This window comes from Cryptomeria japonica, chromosome 7 (genome assembly GCF_030272615.1).
Source record: "Cryptomeria japonica chromosome 7, Sugi_1.0, whole genome shotgun sequence".
Lineage (NCBI taxonomy): Eukaryota > Viridiplantae > Streptophyta > Pinopsida > Cupressales > Cupressaceae > Cryptomeria > Cryptomeria japonica.
Genome location: NC_081411.1, coordinates 319549498 through 319567919, shown reverse-complemented (window position 1 = coordinate 319567919; position 18422 = coordinate 319549498). Strand labels below are relative to the sequence as shown.

At 34.2% G+C, this 18422-nt stretch overlaps 1 protein-coding gene across 1 annotated transcript; it reads left to right on the top strand.

Moving 5' to 3' along the window:
- Positions 1 to 8817: 8817 nt before the first annotated feature.
- Positions 8818 to 18186, top strand: LOC131051571 (vacuolar iron transporter 1). Its single transcript, XM_057986145.2, has 4 exons — positions 8818 to 9085; positions 16222 to 16307; positions 16393 to 16507; positions 17765 to 18186. The coding sequence occupies exons 1-4, from the start codon at positions 8850 to 8852 to the stop codon at positions 18060 to 18062; spliced, it is 735 nt and encodes a 244-aa protein (XP_057842128.2). The 5' UTR covers positions 8818 to 8849; the 3' UTR covers positions 18063 to 18186.
- Positions 18187 to 18422: the final 236 nt, after the last annotated feature.

The window sequence follows — 18422 nt, the reverse complement described above, 5'->3', positions numbered from 1 at the left end:
ACATAATAAATAATACATGTTAAAATGTGGGTTTTAGGGGAACTACTCCCAAACCTCCACCAAAGTGTGCATACCCTAGACCTTCTACTGGGTGAGGCAATCTCCCATGGACCGGGCAAGAAGGGTGCCCCCTATAAGACCCCATGCTCATTTATCAATAGTAACCTTTTATAATTGCAAGGTTGAGACACCATTTTCCTAACACTAGTGCTAGGAATACCTTAGAACCTATTCCCCATAATTCGTCTTTCCCTTACCCCCTCAATTTTTGGTTTCTCATTGGACCGTGAGCATATAAGAGAACCTTGCACCTTAGCACCTAGTCTTAAGATGCCAAGTTCCCACATATTTTTTTCTGCCACCACTCTTCCATTCTTGCTCCTTCCCTACTATACTTTGGGTCCATAGGTAAACCTCAAACCTCATCTGTAAATTTGAAGCTAAGTCCCCTTTGAATCTCAGCACTTGTGGCCTCCTTCAATCATTCTCCTAGTCTCAATTTTGTGTTCCCTCTTAGGACTTGATTCTCAACTTGCTCCCTTTCTAGTTCCTATTTCTATTGAACATCTTCAAATATGACTTCTAACACTTCCATTCTCTTGGACCCTAGGGGCTCTTGTGGAATTTTTACCTGTTCTAATGCTCTCACTTCCACTTCCACTTCCTTCCTTGATCTTGATACACATTTTCTTACACTTCCACAATAGCTTGCAATTCTCTTCCAAAACTAATTTCATGTTGTGCACCAAAGATGTTCAATTTTAATGTTAGGGTTTGACATGCATTTTTAATTACCCAAAAAATTTAGGGACTCTATTAATTCCTAAGGTACTTCCTACCATAAATATCATCATTTCAATTGAGATTTGAGATTTAAATCTAATTTAATGAACAAGTATGGATGGCTTGGTTGCCATAAATTAAAATTTTATTGTAGGGATGGGTGATCATACTACCATTAATACATGTTTGTTTGTGTTCTTTCTACTCAATTTTTTCCACATGCATCGAAGTTATTCATTTTGAATATCCCAAGATCCCACACAACCTCCATTGTATGATTCTCACATTGTCTTCATCTACCATGACTCTCATGAGTTATTCTTTTTTGTTTTAACAACACCATATTGTTAAAGGAAGTTGAATAGTTTCAATAGTTGTAAATCCATTCACCATCAAGGTAGTTCATTTTTTAATTAGCGGAAAGGTAGTTGATATGTTTGATCTAGGGTCACCTCAAGGTAGTTCATTTTTTAACTAGCGGAAAGGTAGTTGATATGTTTGATCTAGGGTTTCCTTGACTAGTTACAAATATTTTGGACATTTCCTAGCTAAGACATGTGATAGGTTTCTCTTTCTATGTAATTTTCCCTTACCATATTTATTGGTGTGATTGTAATGTAAATTTGATAATTATTGCAACAACTTAATTCATTGTAGGTTCCTCTATAATGGTTTTTTATATTTTATATATATGAATGTTTGCAATATTAGAGAGGAGAATTAAGTAAACTTGATTGCTTTATGTCATAAACCTATTGTTATATGTCATATGTGGCTCTCATGCTTAAATGTGACTCTATTACTTATATAAGGTATCAATTTTTAAAACTAGACCCTCCACACATGCTTAAAATAATAAAATCCTTAAATCATTAATTTAGGATTGGAAGTAGGTTCATTAACATTTCATAACATAGTGTTAAGCCTAGAGAAATTATCTAAAGAAATCCATGATAGTTTTATCCTCAATGACTCATGTATTATATATTTCTACCAATTCAATAGAGGTTATAACAATTGGTACTTTTAGTCTCGTAACATGATTTTGCTATAAAAAATAATATCTATGTACTAGTGTGATTCATTTATCATGTATTCATTTAGTTGATATACTGAACTTGTTCAAGGCCACCTCCAAGAACATCCTCCTAGGTTTAACTAAGCCCAAGGAGCATGAGAGTTTACTCACTCTCATAGTTACCCCAAATCCTCTATAATCCATTGATAAATCCTTGTTTTGACTTCATAAATGACACTAACTAGCCTTGTAACTAAAATTATGTTATAGTATTGTGGGGCAACAATTTTGGGAAATAACGCTAACAAAACTCATTCTTAGATAACCAAAGAAACAAGAAACAAATCATACCAACACATTTTGGTATCCACAATAATTATTGATTTGATATGTTCATGATTCGTTTGTTTTTGTATATGTCATTGTTATTCTCTTCAAATAAGGACATGGTGTGAATCACAACTAGTAATATCATCAATGAAGTTCAATCTAGTGGGTTAAATTTTCTTTGTATCACTACTTCATTTTGGCTTTTTGTTTGTCCCAATCACATCTTCAATTTTGTTAGAAACAAATAAATAAGAACCAAGTGGGGTGTGCCTTCAACTAGGATAATAATGTAAGAGATTTCATATAATTTAATTTGAACATTCACTCAAATTTCATAATTTTAATGACCTACACAATCACATGATTTTGAACATCCAAATTTATGGGAAAGAAGGATTTTCTAAATGATATGTTTCAATTTATACAATATGATAAAATCTGTATGGTCTGTATGATAAAAGATAAAATTTCCTCTTTCAAATTTGCAATAAGATATAACTATAGCATGAGACAATGAACATGCACAACACTCACTCTATAATAAATGACAAACTCAATAGATTTATATCGCTACTTGTTATGCTCATACCATAAGATGAAAATATGTACCGTACAAAGTTTTAAAACTATAAGACTAATTATTTTGGAGTAAAAACATTGATCTATATCACACTTTCAACAAACAAATTAGTTTCTAATTAAATCATTTCATCCTGAAAATATTGAGTGAAATGGCTTTCTCAAAACCATGTAGCACTCGTACATGGAACATATACTTTGCGGTGAAACAATTTCTCTAAAATGATCAAATAGATTTTTTTAAATTAAAAAAATTAAACGGAGATTTGATTCATATATAAAAATTTGAATGAAACCCTTTGTTGAAACTTTCTATGTGGCAACTTGATCTTCTTTTGGAGCAAATTAAAAAAAATCAACTTCAACTCTAGATTTTTCCAACTAAGAGTACTTTCATGAAATATATGAAAATACCCTCTTATAGAGCTTGAATTCTAAAATTTCAAAATATATTTTTAATATTTTAATTAGCTTTATTATTTAAAAAAAATTATATTGCAAATAATTTTTTATAATCAAACATGAAGCTGATTAGAAATTAAAAAATAAATATTAAAAATATTTATATGTTTAAAAAATATACAATGCACTAGAAGAGAGAATCCCCTCTCTAAGAGGGTAAAATTTATATTTTTTTTAAATTTAAAAATTAGATAGAAGTTGACTTCCCATAAAAACTATGACATTTTGATTGAGTTCAAATTTTAAAATTATTAAAAAATAAATTTTTATCAAATAAACACTATACTTTCAAGTAATTTATATGGAGAAAAAATATAGAATTTGTTTTCTCTTGTTTTTGTGATGTTCTATCACCACATTTTTTTCAATACAATCTAACAATTAAAAGTATTCTCTTAAATAAAAAAATTATCCAAAGTTATTTTTAAAAAAAAAAATTATAAACATAAACTACTTATTTATTGGAAGAAGAAAATAAAAAAACTACATGATTAGAACAATAGGTTCAAGTGAGGGGGGGCATTTTGAAGATGCATATGATCCAGGCGATGGGGAAGAGGATAACGAGGCGGGATGGGAAATTGGGGTGGAGGTTGTGCAGGGTGTGGATCTTGTAGCTCAAGCTATGGAGAAGCCTTGCTTCGGTTGGCAATGGGATCAGTTTGGGTGGGTTACTTTGGCACCCTGTGTTAAGTGTTTGGCCTCCATGTGAGCGGGGGTTTATTTCCCCCTATACTTGACAGCTTTTGATGGACCCATGGGGATATCACACTTGTCTCAGAAGATGTTTGACTTTGTTGTTGGAAAAATCTAGGATGCGTGTGTTCTTGGTGCCTTTAAGGAGTGGTGGGTTGTAACCCTTTGTCTCTGGCATCGATGGTTTTTGTTGGGATTTACCCTCTATCAGGCTTTGTGCATGACCTCTGTTCAAGGGTTTGGGCCTTTTGTCTGGAAACTCTTGTTTGGGTTTTTTAGGCTTTCTCATCTCATATCTCCTCTGTTGTTGGAGAGGGATCGGGATGTGTGGATGGATCTTCACTGGGTATTTACTTGCAAAATCAAGTGGTGTGAAGGTCTAGAGTTTCTTGGTTATGCTCTGGAAGTGATTCTGGTTCCCTCTTCCAAAGTGATGGGGTCTTCTCCTCCTCGATGGATGGAGATTTTCCCTCTTTCTTTGGGTCTATGGCTAGCATATTTATAGTGTGGGTTCTTGTTGTCTCTCCCTTGGCATTTATCATTACTTCTCCTATGGAGTTGGTGTTCCTTCCTATGGAGATGGAAAGGATTATGGTGGAAAAGTCCAGGGTTTGGGTGGCTTTGTGGCCTCCTTCCTCTTTTTCTATGGTTGTAAAGCTGGAAGAGTCTCCTACTGAGGTGGAGACGACCTTTGTGGGAGGAGATGGTTGCTCTATTTTAGAGGCTTTGATGTTGGGCATCAGCTACTCTAGAGTTGGACTACATATGATTTAGCTTATCTTATAGTCGGGTCCTTTCTCTTCTCCCCCTATTGAGGTGGGGGTTGATTCTTTGGAGCTGGAGATGGTTTTCTCCTGTGAGGGGCTCATTTATTTTGGATGGTTATGGGAGCCTTTTCTTAAGGTTTTGGGAGCCTTTTTAAAACCCATTTGTCTAGCAAAGTGGGGTGGTCTTGTTCCTTGGCTGTTGGATTTTGTTTGGTTGATCAGAGTTAGGCTTCTTCACTTGGTAGTTTGTGTCTTTCTAGCCCCTATAGAGGTGGGTCCTTGTCCTATTAAGGTGGAGAGGAGTTATGCTGGAAGGGTGTTGACTTTCAGATCAATTGTGTTTGTTGGTCTCAACTTGATGGTTTTGGAAGCCATTTCAATAATAAACTTGAAGGTTTGGGGAGCCTTTCAAGACCCTCTGGTTCCAGATTATTCTGTAATGCTTCTCTTCATAGATCTAGTTGTTTTGGTATTGCAATCTATGTGTGCAAAGGTTCAGGTTATGGGTCTCTGGAAAAACCCTAGGTATATGTTGAAGGTTAACAAAGCCTTGATAAAACCCTTGGACTTTCTTGTTTAATCATAGTTGTAGATTGCACACTTAAAGCCACTCCTTTAGCTATTATATCTTATTGAGAAACCTCAATCACATTGTGAACCAATCACTAATACAAATCCAAGTCCAAAGTCTTCTGTGTATGTTTGAAATAAACTAGTTGTAGGCATTGTAAGAGAAAATCAAAAACCAATCAACAAAACAAAAGCAACTTTGGATCGTTGGAGGAAAAAAAAAGAACCAATGGGAGAGATTTGTGGGGGAAACATTGGCAACATGTTCTTCCAAGGGTTCTTAGAGAGCACAACAAGGGCTTGAAATTTATGGAGCTAAATAAGAAAATTGTGGTGTGTGATGGCAAGCTTAGAATTGGGGCCTACAAAGGATTGATAGTGGACCATATGTAGAGTCAAGTTGGAGTGGATCAATCAATTGAAGCTCGATGGAGATAGGGTAATGAGTGTTGGAGAGCAAGGCCAAACATCTAAATTTCCAAAGACGTTGAAAGGATCACTTGCTTGTAGGTTTGGATGATCATATTGTGGGCTTTAAAGGACCCCAAGAGAGCAATTTCTCTAGGACCATCTAAAGGACAAAATAATGAGGAGAGCGGACAAAAGGGAAAGCCATAATTATTTAGAATGCTAGCAAAACCAAAAAGCATGTTTATTAGATTTAGGGTGGGTGTAGAACAAACTAGATAAACTACTTTCATAGTTCTAAATTTCAATAATTTACATCATTTTTAAATTCAAAAGATGAATAATATCACTTTTAGGTAGTCAAAGTTAAAAAATTGTATTTATGTTGGCCATTTCTTTTATAGAAATGTATGCAGTTATATAATATGACTACATGCTTAACTCATAACTAGAAAAATAATAATACTATTAAGGATTCCTACCTCTGGGTATATGAGACTTTCAATCAATTTGAATTTTATAAAATGTATATTTGTTGTTTGGGTATCCTTTTTCAATGTGTTCAATCAAGCTTTATGCTTTGAAAATAAAATGTGCATCAAGAATATTTCAAAACACATAATAGATGGAAGTGTTTTTCCAAAACACATGCAAGAATGTAAGAAATAGATTCAAAATAATAAATAAAAACAAAAAACAATCAATTCCTAGAATGCAAACCAAGTGCAAACCTCAAATTGAGCATTATTAAAATTTGCATGTGCTTTTTATGGAGTGTGGGTGCTCAAACTTTAAGGGTGTTGGACATTTTTCTAGCATGTTAATAATTTCTTGTATATTTTCTTCATGAAAAAATTAAAGAGTAATTTTTTTTTAATGAAAAAATGATTCATCAAAGATTGACTTCATCAAACTTGAAAATTGGCTAGTCAACTAATTTGATTTAGAGAATTTGATTAACCAAATACTTAATTTATTTGACAACAAGTAGAATGTGGGTGAGGATAGTTGGATTTATTTATTATAATTAATTAATTAGGAAGAAAATTAATTAATTAATTAGTTTAAAATTTAGGAGAAAATGATTTTGACTGGAGCTATGAACCTATGAAGCACATACAAAGGACCTTGCCCCATCATAAGCACTAAACAATATTACCCTAGTAGGAGTTTGAAACTTGGTGGCAAGAATTACAACACCATAATTTACGCATCACCCTATGCCATTACCTATAATTATAATTAAATCATTAATTATGTGTTGATGTTAAGGTCATTTCAAATGGCATTGATTGATTAATAAAGCATAATTAATTGATTGACATAATGATCAAATATTAGCATGATGAAATTAACAACTTGACAAGATGATTTGTTGATAAGACAAAAATAGGATGAGAACAAAATTAGTCCATGAGATGAAACTAAATTGATTATGACATTAAGGTGGCAAAAACTAAGTGTCTATACATGGTAAGGATAGTGTTTGATAATGGCTTCAACGTGACTTGCTTTTGCCCAAAACCCCTTAGTGACATTTTGAATGATATTAGTTGGTCCAATAAAGAAACCAAACCTTGTTGACCCAATCTTGGAGCATTCTTTGAAAGGGAAACCATTCAATTAAAGTGAAAATTTTGATCATTTATAAGCACTATCAAATTCCAAAATATGCAATACCATATCATGTAGGGTTTCAAATGACATGCCTCATAAAACACCTATAATATAAACTTTCATAATCACTTTTGGTCATTCTTATAAAAACAAAAAAATAGAGAAAAACAAAAAGACTCATAATAAATGTGAAAAGACATATAATTTCTAATTGACATAATGAAATAGAGAAATTTGAATCCTTCAAAAAAATCCAAAAACGAGCAAAACAAAAAGACCCATAATAAATGTGAAAAGACTACAATTTATAATTGATGGACAAAAACCAAACTAAAAGCAAAACTTTAGCATAGTTCAAAAATCCCAATCTTAACCTAGGTGCACCATCAAGCATATATTTTCAATTTTTAAGGTGATATTCTTCTTAAATTTTTATATAAAAGAAATAATCAAAATAGGTAGAGGAAGAGCACTCTCCATGTTTCAATTATCGTTACACTTCTTGCTCACCCAGCCTCCCAATTATTGACTTCAAGGAAACCAAAAACCAAAAGCCCATTAATAAATTTCACATGTACTAATAGCCGCCCACTTTAACCCGTAGTTAGAATTTTTTAACTTTAATTGGAGTTGTTGTGCAGCGTTATTGGTACCCATTGCGCATGAGGACTTGTGTGTATTGGTCATTTTTTAGGTGGTTGTAGTGCACAGTTATGAACATCTTTAAGTAGATATCAAACAACACTTCAAAATGATCACTTTTTGAGCTTTGCATGCATAACGGATCCCACAACATCTGTCATTCCTACCCAAAAGCTAGAACAATTACCATAAATAGTTAAAGTAACATACAGAAATAGCAAAAAAGGGCTAAAATCTGATTTCTCGTTTGCTAAATTAGCTGTAACAGCTAGGGTACGCTTCCCCTAGGTATTAACAATGGACTGGTAAATTTCGATGTAAAAGTAAGGACACGAGAATATTAAAAATGGACCGGCACAAAATAAAAGCAGGAGAATATTACTAAAGACGGGAAAGGTCGAGGAGAATGTTACTAAAGACAGGATAAAAGAGACAAAAAGAATATAAATAATGGACACCAGGGAGCCTGGAATGAACTCCACAGAGCTTTGAATGCATGCACACCGTCCAGTTCAGAAAAAACACTTGACAGGAAATTTGAGCCTGACAATTCCAAAATAATATGCAGTAATTCACGGAGAAACATGCCAAATACATTTTAATGGACGTCAATTCAGAATGTGGAAATCTGAGCCTGGGAATTCGAAGCTTAAAAAATACAGCATTTGACGAAAAAACAAGCCAAATACTTTTCAGTGGACGTCAATTCAGAATCAAGATCTCGATTAATGGGAGATTCGTAGAGATCCTCGCCTAAAAATCCACGGACCACGTGTAAGGCCTCTAGTTGCAAGTTGCGCGTGGCGTGCACGGGCCAAACTATGTAACATGGGAGAGCATGGGTACAATCGTGCTACGTGTATTCCGATCACAGGCTCGGGACGGCCAAACCTAGGCGAGTAGGCTCGGAAAATGTGTGGCCGAGGGCTATAAATACCTAGGTAAAAGGCAAAGCAGGGGAAGGGGTGAAGTGAATTATGGAGGCAGGCAGGGGAGTAAATGATGGCGGTGTGGAGGAGGTGCTGCTCCACCAGGAGAAGCATTTTACGGCTGGAGAGGTTGTGCGCGACGTTATAATAGGGATGTCTGATGGCCTGACTGTGCCCTTTGCCCTGGCGGCGGGGCTTTCCGCTGCTACTGCATCATCTTCCATCATCGTCACTGCTGGATTGGCTGAGGTCGCTGCGGGGGCCATCTCCATGGGACTCGGCGGGTAAGATTCTCCTTTTTCTTTCCTTTGCTTTATTGTTATTATATTTAGCGCAGAACTGTTAGAAAACGAACGCCTCTTGATCAGGATTTTGTTTTATTTTTCTTAAATTGTAAATTTGTGTTCGTTATAGAGATTTCAAGAATATTATGATTATTATTTTGATATTTAGGGCAGTGATGGCCCAGGACTTCTTCATTATAAATTCTTTGCGTGATTAGAATGCTTTTCTCCCGCTTCACAATTCAAATGCAGTATCCAACTTGAAATATGCGAAAAACGCTAGTTAAAGCATCCCCTGTTCGAGACCGCACTAGAAGATTCGAAAATAATGTATCCCCTGTTCGAGATCACATTAAAAGATTTAGAAAATAAAGCATCCCCTGTTCGAGACAACACTAGAAGATTTAGAAAATATTCTTATAACTGAAAACTGATGCTTTGTTTTTTCACCTGTATTACTTTTCTAGTTATGTAGATTCAGAAAAGGCAATGATTTGCTTTTAGGTCACAAGGTCTTATTGGAAAGTGATCCCCTGTTATAGGCGTTAACTAAGGTAGCGCAAATTTTCTGTCGAAGAAAGTAGTGTATTGGACAGTGTACATGTACTCCAACCTGAATCCACGCCTTACATGTTTCGAAATTTGCGCTACTTTAGGCGATTCTATTGAATTAGAGGGTTCACCTGCCCTTTTCCATTTCAAAATGTGATTTTATGTGACTGTTATCTATTGATTTAGGGGATTCACCTGCCCTTTTCTATTTCAAAATGTGATTTTATGTGAGTGTTATACATGCAGAAAAATTGATTATGATTAGATCTGGTGGACCTCACAAGTCGTTTAGGTAATGATTTTCTGGAGGGGGTTATTTAAATGTTATGGATTTTAAGTTAGTTAAGAAATAGGTTAATGGCCTTTAGGTTGTACAAAGTGAGGGTGAGGGTTGTTTCTCTCCTATTTCTTTCACTCGTGCCAACTTTTCCAACAGGAAGTCGGTGTTTCAGACAAAGTAGTTGATCATGCTGGGATCTTTGTACTTGGTTAATTGCTGGGGTCTTCGTTCTTTGTTAACGACTCAGGCCTTTGTGTGGCCCACTCCATCCTTGACTCTGGCTTTTTTAATCATTGTTTTTATTTAATTTTTCTGTCATTCCACATTTTATTTTATCGATGTCTTTAAGCATTTGTCAATTGACAATGGAAAAGGATCTAGTAGTTGAGCATATTCTAATAGTTAAGATAAAGGATCTAGTAGTTGAGCATATTCCAATAGTTAAGATAAATTTGATTTGTTGATTTAATGTTCTTTTTAATTAATATATCATTGATAATTAGTGACTTCAAAGTTATTTTAGTTGATCATGAGTACTCATAATTGAATGAAATGTATTTCCTAGATCTAAAAAACAAATCAATGTAGCTTTTTTTTATTATTTTAGCATTAATAATTAGTGACTCCAAAGTTGTTTTAGTTGATCATGAGCACTCATAATTGAATCAAAAGTATTTCCTAGATCTAAAATCAACAAATCATGTGATGTCACATTGATGCATTGAAAAAACATGATGCATTGAAAAAACATACCTAAATGCAAAACTATCATAACTTAATACACAACTACCAATCTACCCTTTTTAGGTCTTTTCGAACACACCAACAAAAAATATGTTGTGTGGCATCATATTTGATGATTTGTACTTGAAATCTTAGTTATAAGTAGGTGCCTTGTCAAGTAAGCTACTAGAAATTTAGGAGTGATTTGATATTGCCATGTATAATTTTGAGAGGGTGCTCCACTATTAGACCCTTTCCCTATATGGTGGGTTCAGATTTGGAAACCCAAACATCAAAATCCAAATATCATTAAAGAATCTTAATTTGAGGGGAATAGAGGTCATTCCCCATGCTTTCTAATATTGTATCATTTTGTAAATCATGGTAGCTGAAAATAGTTGTATTACCAATTATTTATCACATGTTCTTCATATTTGAAATCTAATATATTGAAGATTTTTTATGAAAGTTGCATCAATCTCTCATTCATAGAATTAAGGGAATGACATTTTTTAACTAAAGATACCAAGTTCAAAGAGTGTATAAGGGGGCACATTTTACAATTTAGGGAATTGCAACTTTTTAAGAAAGTCGATTATTGATCTCTAATTTTTTTTAATTTTTTTTTAAGTGGATCAATTTTTTTTCCCTTTTCTAATTGTTATGAGCTGATTTGATGTATGTTTATGTTTATTTGTATTCTTAGGATCTTCATCGATAAAACATCAACAAAATAGAATATACATGAAAAAATGACATAATGCTCAAATATGCTTATCTAATTTAGGATGTGTGACTAGTGAACAAACATGGTGACCAAGGATCTTCTTCAAATAGGAAACATGGAAAACATAATGTCACTTGGAGGACAAACAAAAATTCAACTTCTATGCCACACCACACCACACCACCCATGCATGGTAGGATTCTAAAAGGTCTATCAAATTAGGTGTGGGCTTCTATTCTCCAACAAGCTTTGGAGGACAAAGGAAGATCCAACTTCTATGCCACACCACAACACCCATGCATTGTAGGATTCTAAAAGGTCTCTAAAATTAGGTGTGGGCTTCTATTTGCCAACAAGCTTGAGGGATGGTTGTTGGGAATGCTATAGACATAAGAAGACCATGTCACCAACATGGAATGTTGTTGATCAATTTGTCCTTGGTCAGTTTATCTTTGATAGTTTGGAGAAGAGAGTCATGGATGATGGTGGAGTCAACCACAAGCAACTTGTATGTACCTAGCAAGTAGGATGTGAGAGATGGAGTTTGGCCAAACATAGCTTCGTATGTGGTGCCATCTTAGTGGTAGAATGATAGCAAGTGTTGTACCACCATTCAACAAGGGGTGCCTATTTAGCCTAGTGGATTTGTTGCATAGAAGCAAAGGAACATAAGTACATCTCTAAGCATTTATTGACAATCTTTGTTGGACCATCAAGTTGTAGGTGGTAAGTTAGCTCATTTTAAGGCGGATTCCTTGCAGCTTGAAGAACCCTTTTCAAAAGTTATTAGTGATTGTTGGGTCATGGTCACAAACAAATAACAATGGAAATTAGCATACGATGGAGGTGGAAATTTTGGTCAAGAAAAAATTAGACAATTTGAGAGGCACCACATTCTTCTCTTTTTCTTTTTTGAATGAATTCATAATCATAGCTCAATAGTTTGTTGACCCACCTTTCTTGTTTAGAAGATAACCGCCACATTCTTCTCTTTTTCTTTTTTGAGTGAATTCGTAATCATAGCTCAATAGTTTGTTGACCCACCTTTCTTGTTTAGAAGAGACATTCCAAAAATTACTTAAGGATATGATAATCAGTTTCTATGTAAAAGTGATGGCCTACCAAATATGGCCATTTATTGACAACATGGAGAATGCAACATTTCTTCTAATTATATTGAACAAGATTTCAACTACTCAACTTTTACTTGTCTAGTAAAAGCAGGTGGGCATCCATGTTGCATTAATACAACAATAATGCCACTACAGGGTTTGAAAATTTGGGTGGTGCTAAAAAAGTGTAGTACACATAGCCATAGCCTACTTGAGGGACTAAAAAAATGTTGCACATTAATACAACATTAATGCCACTACTATAAGCATCACTTTGAATGCTAAAAGGCTTGAAAATTTAGGTGGTGCTAAAACAAGTGTAATTGAGGAACTCAAAAGCCTATGCCTTTTCATACCATAAGAAGGCATTTTTCTTGAAGAGTGTGGCCAATGGTGCAATATTTGACTATATCTTTAGACAAATTTTTTTTAATAACTAAAGTGGCGCAAGAATCTGTAAAGACATTTGATTATTTTGGTTCATAGCTGCAAATTATGGTAGGGTTGACCTAAACACAATTAGGATACTTAATCTCTATTTGCCCACTTAATAGTTAAAAATCTCTATTTGGCAAAAAGAGAACTTCGAACATTACACACAACTTGTTCACAATAATAACTTGGAGGATTGGATCTAGATGGAAGAGGAGCTCTTCCCATTTGCCACTATAAACAAGAATCAAGAATGTCATCAAAGTAGACCAATATAAATTTTTTAACAAATGGCTGAAAATTTGTGTTCATTAGGTCTTGGAAAGTAGATGGAGCATTATAAAAGACAAATTTAATAACCAAAAATTTATAGTGGCCTTCATGAGTGTGAAGGGTCCTCCTTGGAATATCTCTTTCATGCAAGCACTTGATGATATCTAGAGTAGAGATTTATTTTGGAAAAGAACAAGCCCCATCCTTTGATTGTGATTTTGTTGAGTTCCCAAAAATTCACAAGTAATAACTACAAGTACCATGCAAAAGAATATTAGACACAAATAGGGACTGATACTAGGTCAAATAACCCCAACCACAATAAGAAGTTCATGCACTATTTGTTCAATTTTTAGTGTTTTACGCAAAGGGGTGGGTGATGATTGAATTGAAGTTTTAAATTCATAGAGTTGTAGGGAATAGAGTTGAGTACTAACAGAAAGGATCCCTTCTTTAATGATTTTTCCCTACTATGGGAACTAATGATGGATGAGGGTCATGCTATAATTTTGTAGAGAGTGTACCACTAGTCATTAGTGGTGAACTACTTACACATCTATGAGAAATGTCATCGGATGGGACTGAGTGTGTGTAACCGTTGGTCTCCTAGACCCGCACCACAACTACAAAGAGGAAGGATATGCATATCACATTTCAAGTTGTAATCTCACATAGAAAGGCAAATGTTATGACGTTTGAATTTTGTAGGCTAGTGTGTCCCAATTAGTAATCATGACCTCAAAACTGGAGCAAGGGTGCACATTACAACCAACTTGTTTCGCAATCTAAGGGTTCAGAAACTTGCGAGTGTTTGCCTAAATCAATGAGGATGGTCAAGGTTTGTTTTTTTAAGTGACGCTCGACTTTAATTGTTTGGGGTGTGGTGATGCTAACAAGGGCATGCATGGAAATCTTGAGCAGAGGTTCCTCAAGGGGTTCAGGTGTAGGATTGTCTCCTACAACAATCGGGGATCACCAAAATCCTTTGGATAGTCACTTTCTAATCACTAAGATTTGAAGAGGGCAAGGTGAGAGCTATGATGGACAATCATAGAAAGCCCTAAAGTTTTACTATTCAAATGTGGCCTGAAGAAGATCTTTGACACAATTATTCAAATGTGGCCTGAAGAAGATCTTTGACATAATTATTAGATCTTCACCTAGAAAATATCAACATAATAGAAAAATATATGTGAAAATAACACAACGCTTAGAAAATGCTGCAAAAATGCTTATATTAATCTTAAGAATTATGGGTTTCTTTGAGGGGGGAACCTCCTTTAGAGTAATGCACTACTACAATATGTGATTCTAAGACGATATTTTCTCTATTGCAGCATCAATAGAAAGCCCTCACAAGGAAATGACTTCAGGATTACAACCAATGTGGGATAAATCTTCCAAAATGTAATATTAACTACTATATATACTATTGACTGCTAAGTTATGAAAGGAGAATCTACCTTGGTTTGTTTTTGTTTGCTTGTGATATCATCTGGGCTTATTGCATGCTTGCTTGTTATACCACTTCTCTTTCAAGGTTTAACCTAAGAGAACTTGAACTTTATGATCCAACATATTTCCTAAAGGTGTTTGTAAGCACCACATAATTAAGACATCAAAACTCTAAGGGAAACCTGCTACACCGTTTATTTTCTACACATGATTCAACCCAGCCAAATTCTGAGAACAAGCCAATTTAGATTTCATCAGCTTCCAATACATCCAAAATAATTCAGTTCATGTACAAGGATCAAAACAGTGGAAACCTATCTATCAACCATTGAAATCAATTAAAGATTTTGATTTCCCTTTTATTTCAGATTTGTATTTTCTGTTCTATTACATGTCACGATTTTAAATTGAATTATACTTCTTACTATATTTTTGTCCTAATTTCAATTAAAAAATTCCATTTGTTTCCTTACAATATCAAACATTTAGAGTTTAGTTAAGCTGATGCTTTTTGATATCGTATCATCTTGTAAGTCAATGTCTCGATCTTAGAGTATAGGCTGGTGCACATTTTTAATTGAAGATATCAAGTTTAATTAAGTTGTAGGGCTTTTGAAGTCGGTGCCCTATAATATATGTGGTGCATGTAAGTGTTAATTTTATTCAGTTTGATATGATGCCATTATTTTATTTTTATGGTACTTTTGAGTTTTAAAAAGATGTAAAATTTAGTCATGCTGTAGGATTGGTTAGATTCATTCAGCTATTTAGAATAAATCTCCACAACTTGGAATGATTCTAAAGCATAATTGGAGCCATTTTAGGGAGTTCTATCTCATTGTCAAGGACTTAAGAGAAAATAAACAATATAATTAGCAATGATTCTTTTTGCAGGTACAAAACATTAACAGCCCATAACTGCAAAACAAGTAGATCTAAACCCCTAGAACCTTTAACCTTCTGCAGTTAAAAAAAAAAATTCCACTAACAATAAACTTACAACCACAAAAGATTAATACAATATCAATTTCCCCCATTATGTCTTCACTATGAAAAAATATATAACCACAAAAGAAAATTTAGGATTTCTGTTTACAAAAGAAAATTGAAAAATAAAAATTGAATAATTTCGATTAGATACAATTTTATATTTTAGGGGTCAATTATACCCTGCAACTTCTGCAACGCCCTAGCTCCCAAACCTACTCTTATCCAAAAATCTTCCTCCAAGGCAATCAGTGCTTGAGCTTTCAGGTGAAGACGTTCTTTGTGTCCTGTAGTTGCATGGGACCACCTGAGGCAGACTAATCAGAGCAGCTCCTGGGAACCCTGCCTAAGATTATTTTAGGAGGGTTTTTATACAAAGCATAGCAGCTCTTCATTTAGATAGATACACACACACAAATATTTATGTGGAACTAAATACTCGACAAGGATAGCACACTACTTAGAAAAATTACAAGAGTTACAAGAGTGACATAAACAAGAGCAAGGGATATGTTGTGTTGCTATTGATATTCATTAATGTTTGACATTAGTTTTTCATCTTGTCTCCTGTGATTCATATCATTGGGAGTTGCAGATATCTTGCAGCAAAAAGTGAAGCTGATCACTACGTGAGGGAGAGAAATCGTGAGCAAGAAGAAATAATAACAGTACCAGACACTGGTGAGTGTTGTCTAATTACAGAAGCAGGCATTACATGATTTCATATATGATTGATTCTCATTACATTTTTATAATGTGGTTACAGAGGCTGCTGAGGTGGCAGACATTCTTGCAAAATATGGATTGCATCCCAATGAATATTGGCCTGTTGTCAATGCACTGCGGAAGCGCCCTGATGCGTGGCTTGAATTTATGATGAGGTTAGCATTCTTTGGTCCTCTCTAACATATCCTACCGGTTTCATTATCTTCTTTTTTGTAGTCCAGACTCCAAAAAAATTGAATGCATGCTTCTTTGCTTTAGTAGGTTTAATTTTTTTCAACCAAGGTCATTGGGTGGTATAATTTCACTTAGTGAACAGTCATAAGACAGATCACAAGATAGATTTTACAGGTTAACTTTGGTTTTATGAAAAAGGGATCAAAAAACAAGTACTCCTAGTCGTGTACTTTCACCAATCGTGAACCACATTCTCGCAAAGTATTCCAATGAAATAAGGATGTTCCATATTCAAATTTGACCTGGTTTTAAAAGTTATCTCATTTAGGATATTTTGTTATTACAGTGGAAGAGATTTTTATTTTTCTCTTAGTAACTATTTAGAGGATGCAATAATTTGAAGATATATCCTTTTAGCATTATAGTTATTTTAGTTTCAATTTACTTGTTTGCGCTCAGTAACTAATGCCAATAAGAGTACTTAATCCAATTTGGTGTATTTCATTTACAAAATTGTCAGTGCCTACAAATGTGTCTCCTCTGGGGATTGATGACTACTTTGAACCGCATTAAAGACTGAAAAATCCAGCTGTGTGGTGTTAAGAATATTTCCTCGTAGCCTATTCAAATGACAAGCCAAGAAACTATATATCATCACTGACTCGTCATATCTTGATTAGAAGAATTTATCATAATTTGCCATATATTTGTTCTCGTACTTTTTAAACCATATAACAAAGGCACTTCTCTTCCATCATCCGACACCCACTTTGAGATTGGGGATGTTATCAGAGTTTCTGACTTTAAACTTGGAAGGGGAGTTTCACACTGGTCAAGATAACCAAGCTAAGAAAAATACTTCTCTCCAAATAGTATTAATTATTAAGCTATTTACTTCCAATTAATGCAGGCAATTGATCTTACCTCAGATCATATATAGCGAATGTAAAAGCAACTGATTCTAGTAATTACTTGTATACGTCTGAAGACAATTTTGATGTAACAGATTTAAAAATTAAAAAGATAGTAAAAAGATTGTTATGCTTTGAGTTGTATTTGGGTCAAACCATCTATACTCTAAATTTGAAATTTTTGTTTTCCTAATGTCCCTCATTTTCAAGTATGTAAGAATAATCTAAACTCTCTCTGTTTGAAGGGCATTCAGATAAGTTCAACACCTTATGTACATTTATTGCTTGAAGAATGTAATAACTTGATTCTTTTGGTTTGGATTTCAGATTTGAACTGGGTTTGGAGAAGCCAGATCCTATGAGAGGACTGCAAAGTGCATTCACCATAGCTATAGCTTATGTGATTGGAGGTTTGGTTCCATTAATTCCTTATATGTTCATACCAATTGCTAAAAATGCCCTAATGATATCTGTAATAGTCACGTTAATAGCTCTGCTATTCTTTGGCTATGTAAAGGGCTATTACACTGGAAATAAGCCCATTAGAAGTGCCATTCAAACTGCAGTAATTGGGGCATTTGCCTCGGCCGCTGCTTTTGGTATTGCTCGAATTATACGACCATGAATTTGTCAAAGAATTTTGAGTTCCATCAGTTGTTTGCTATAACATTTAATATATTGCTGGATCACTGATTTGGTAAGTGTACTAAGTATTTTTCTTTTCTAATTTTTCTTGACTTGAAAAAAAGCTTGTTATTTTTATATAAAATTTGTATACAATGTTAACATAAATACTGCCCTTTTAAATGGCAAGTTTTAGTGTAATGGTGATTTCTAATTAATAATTGAATTATTGATTATTTAATAAAAAAAAAAAATTTTAAATGATTGAAGATTCTAATGAAAATAGTTATAAGAATAAAAATAATTATGAGGCACGTGTGTACATATATGTGACATCAAATAGTAGAAATATTTAAAATTA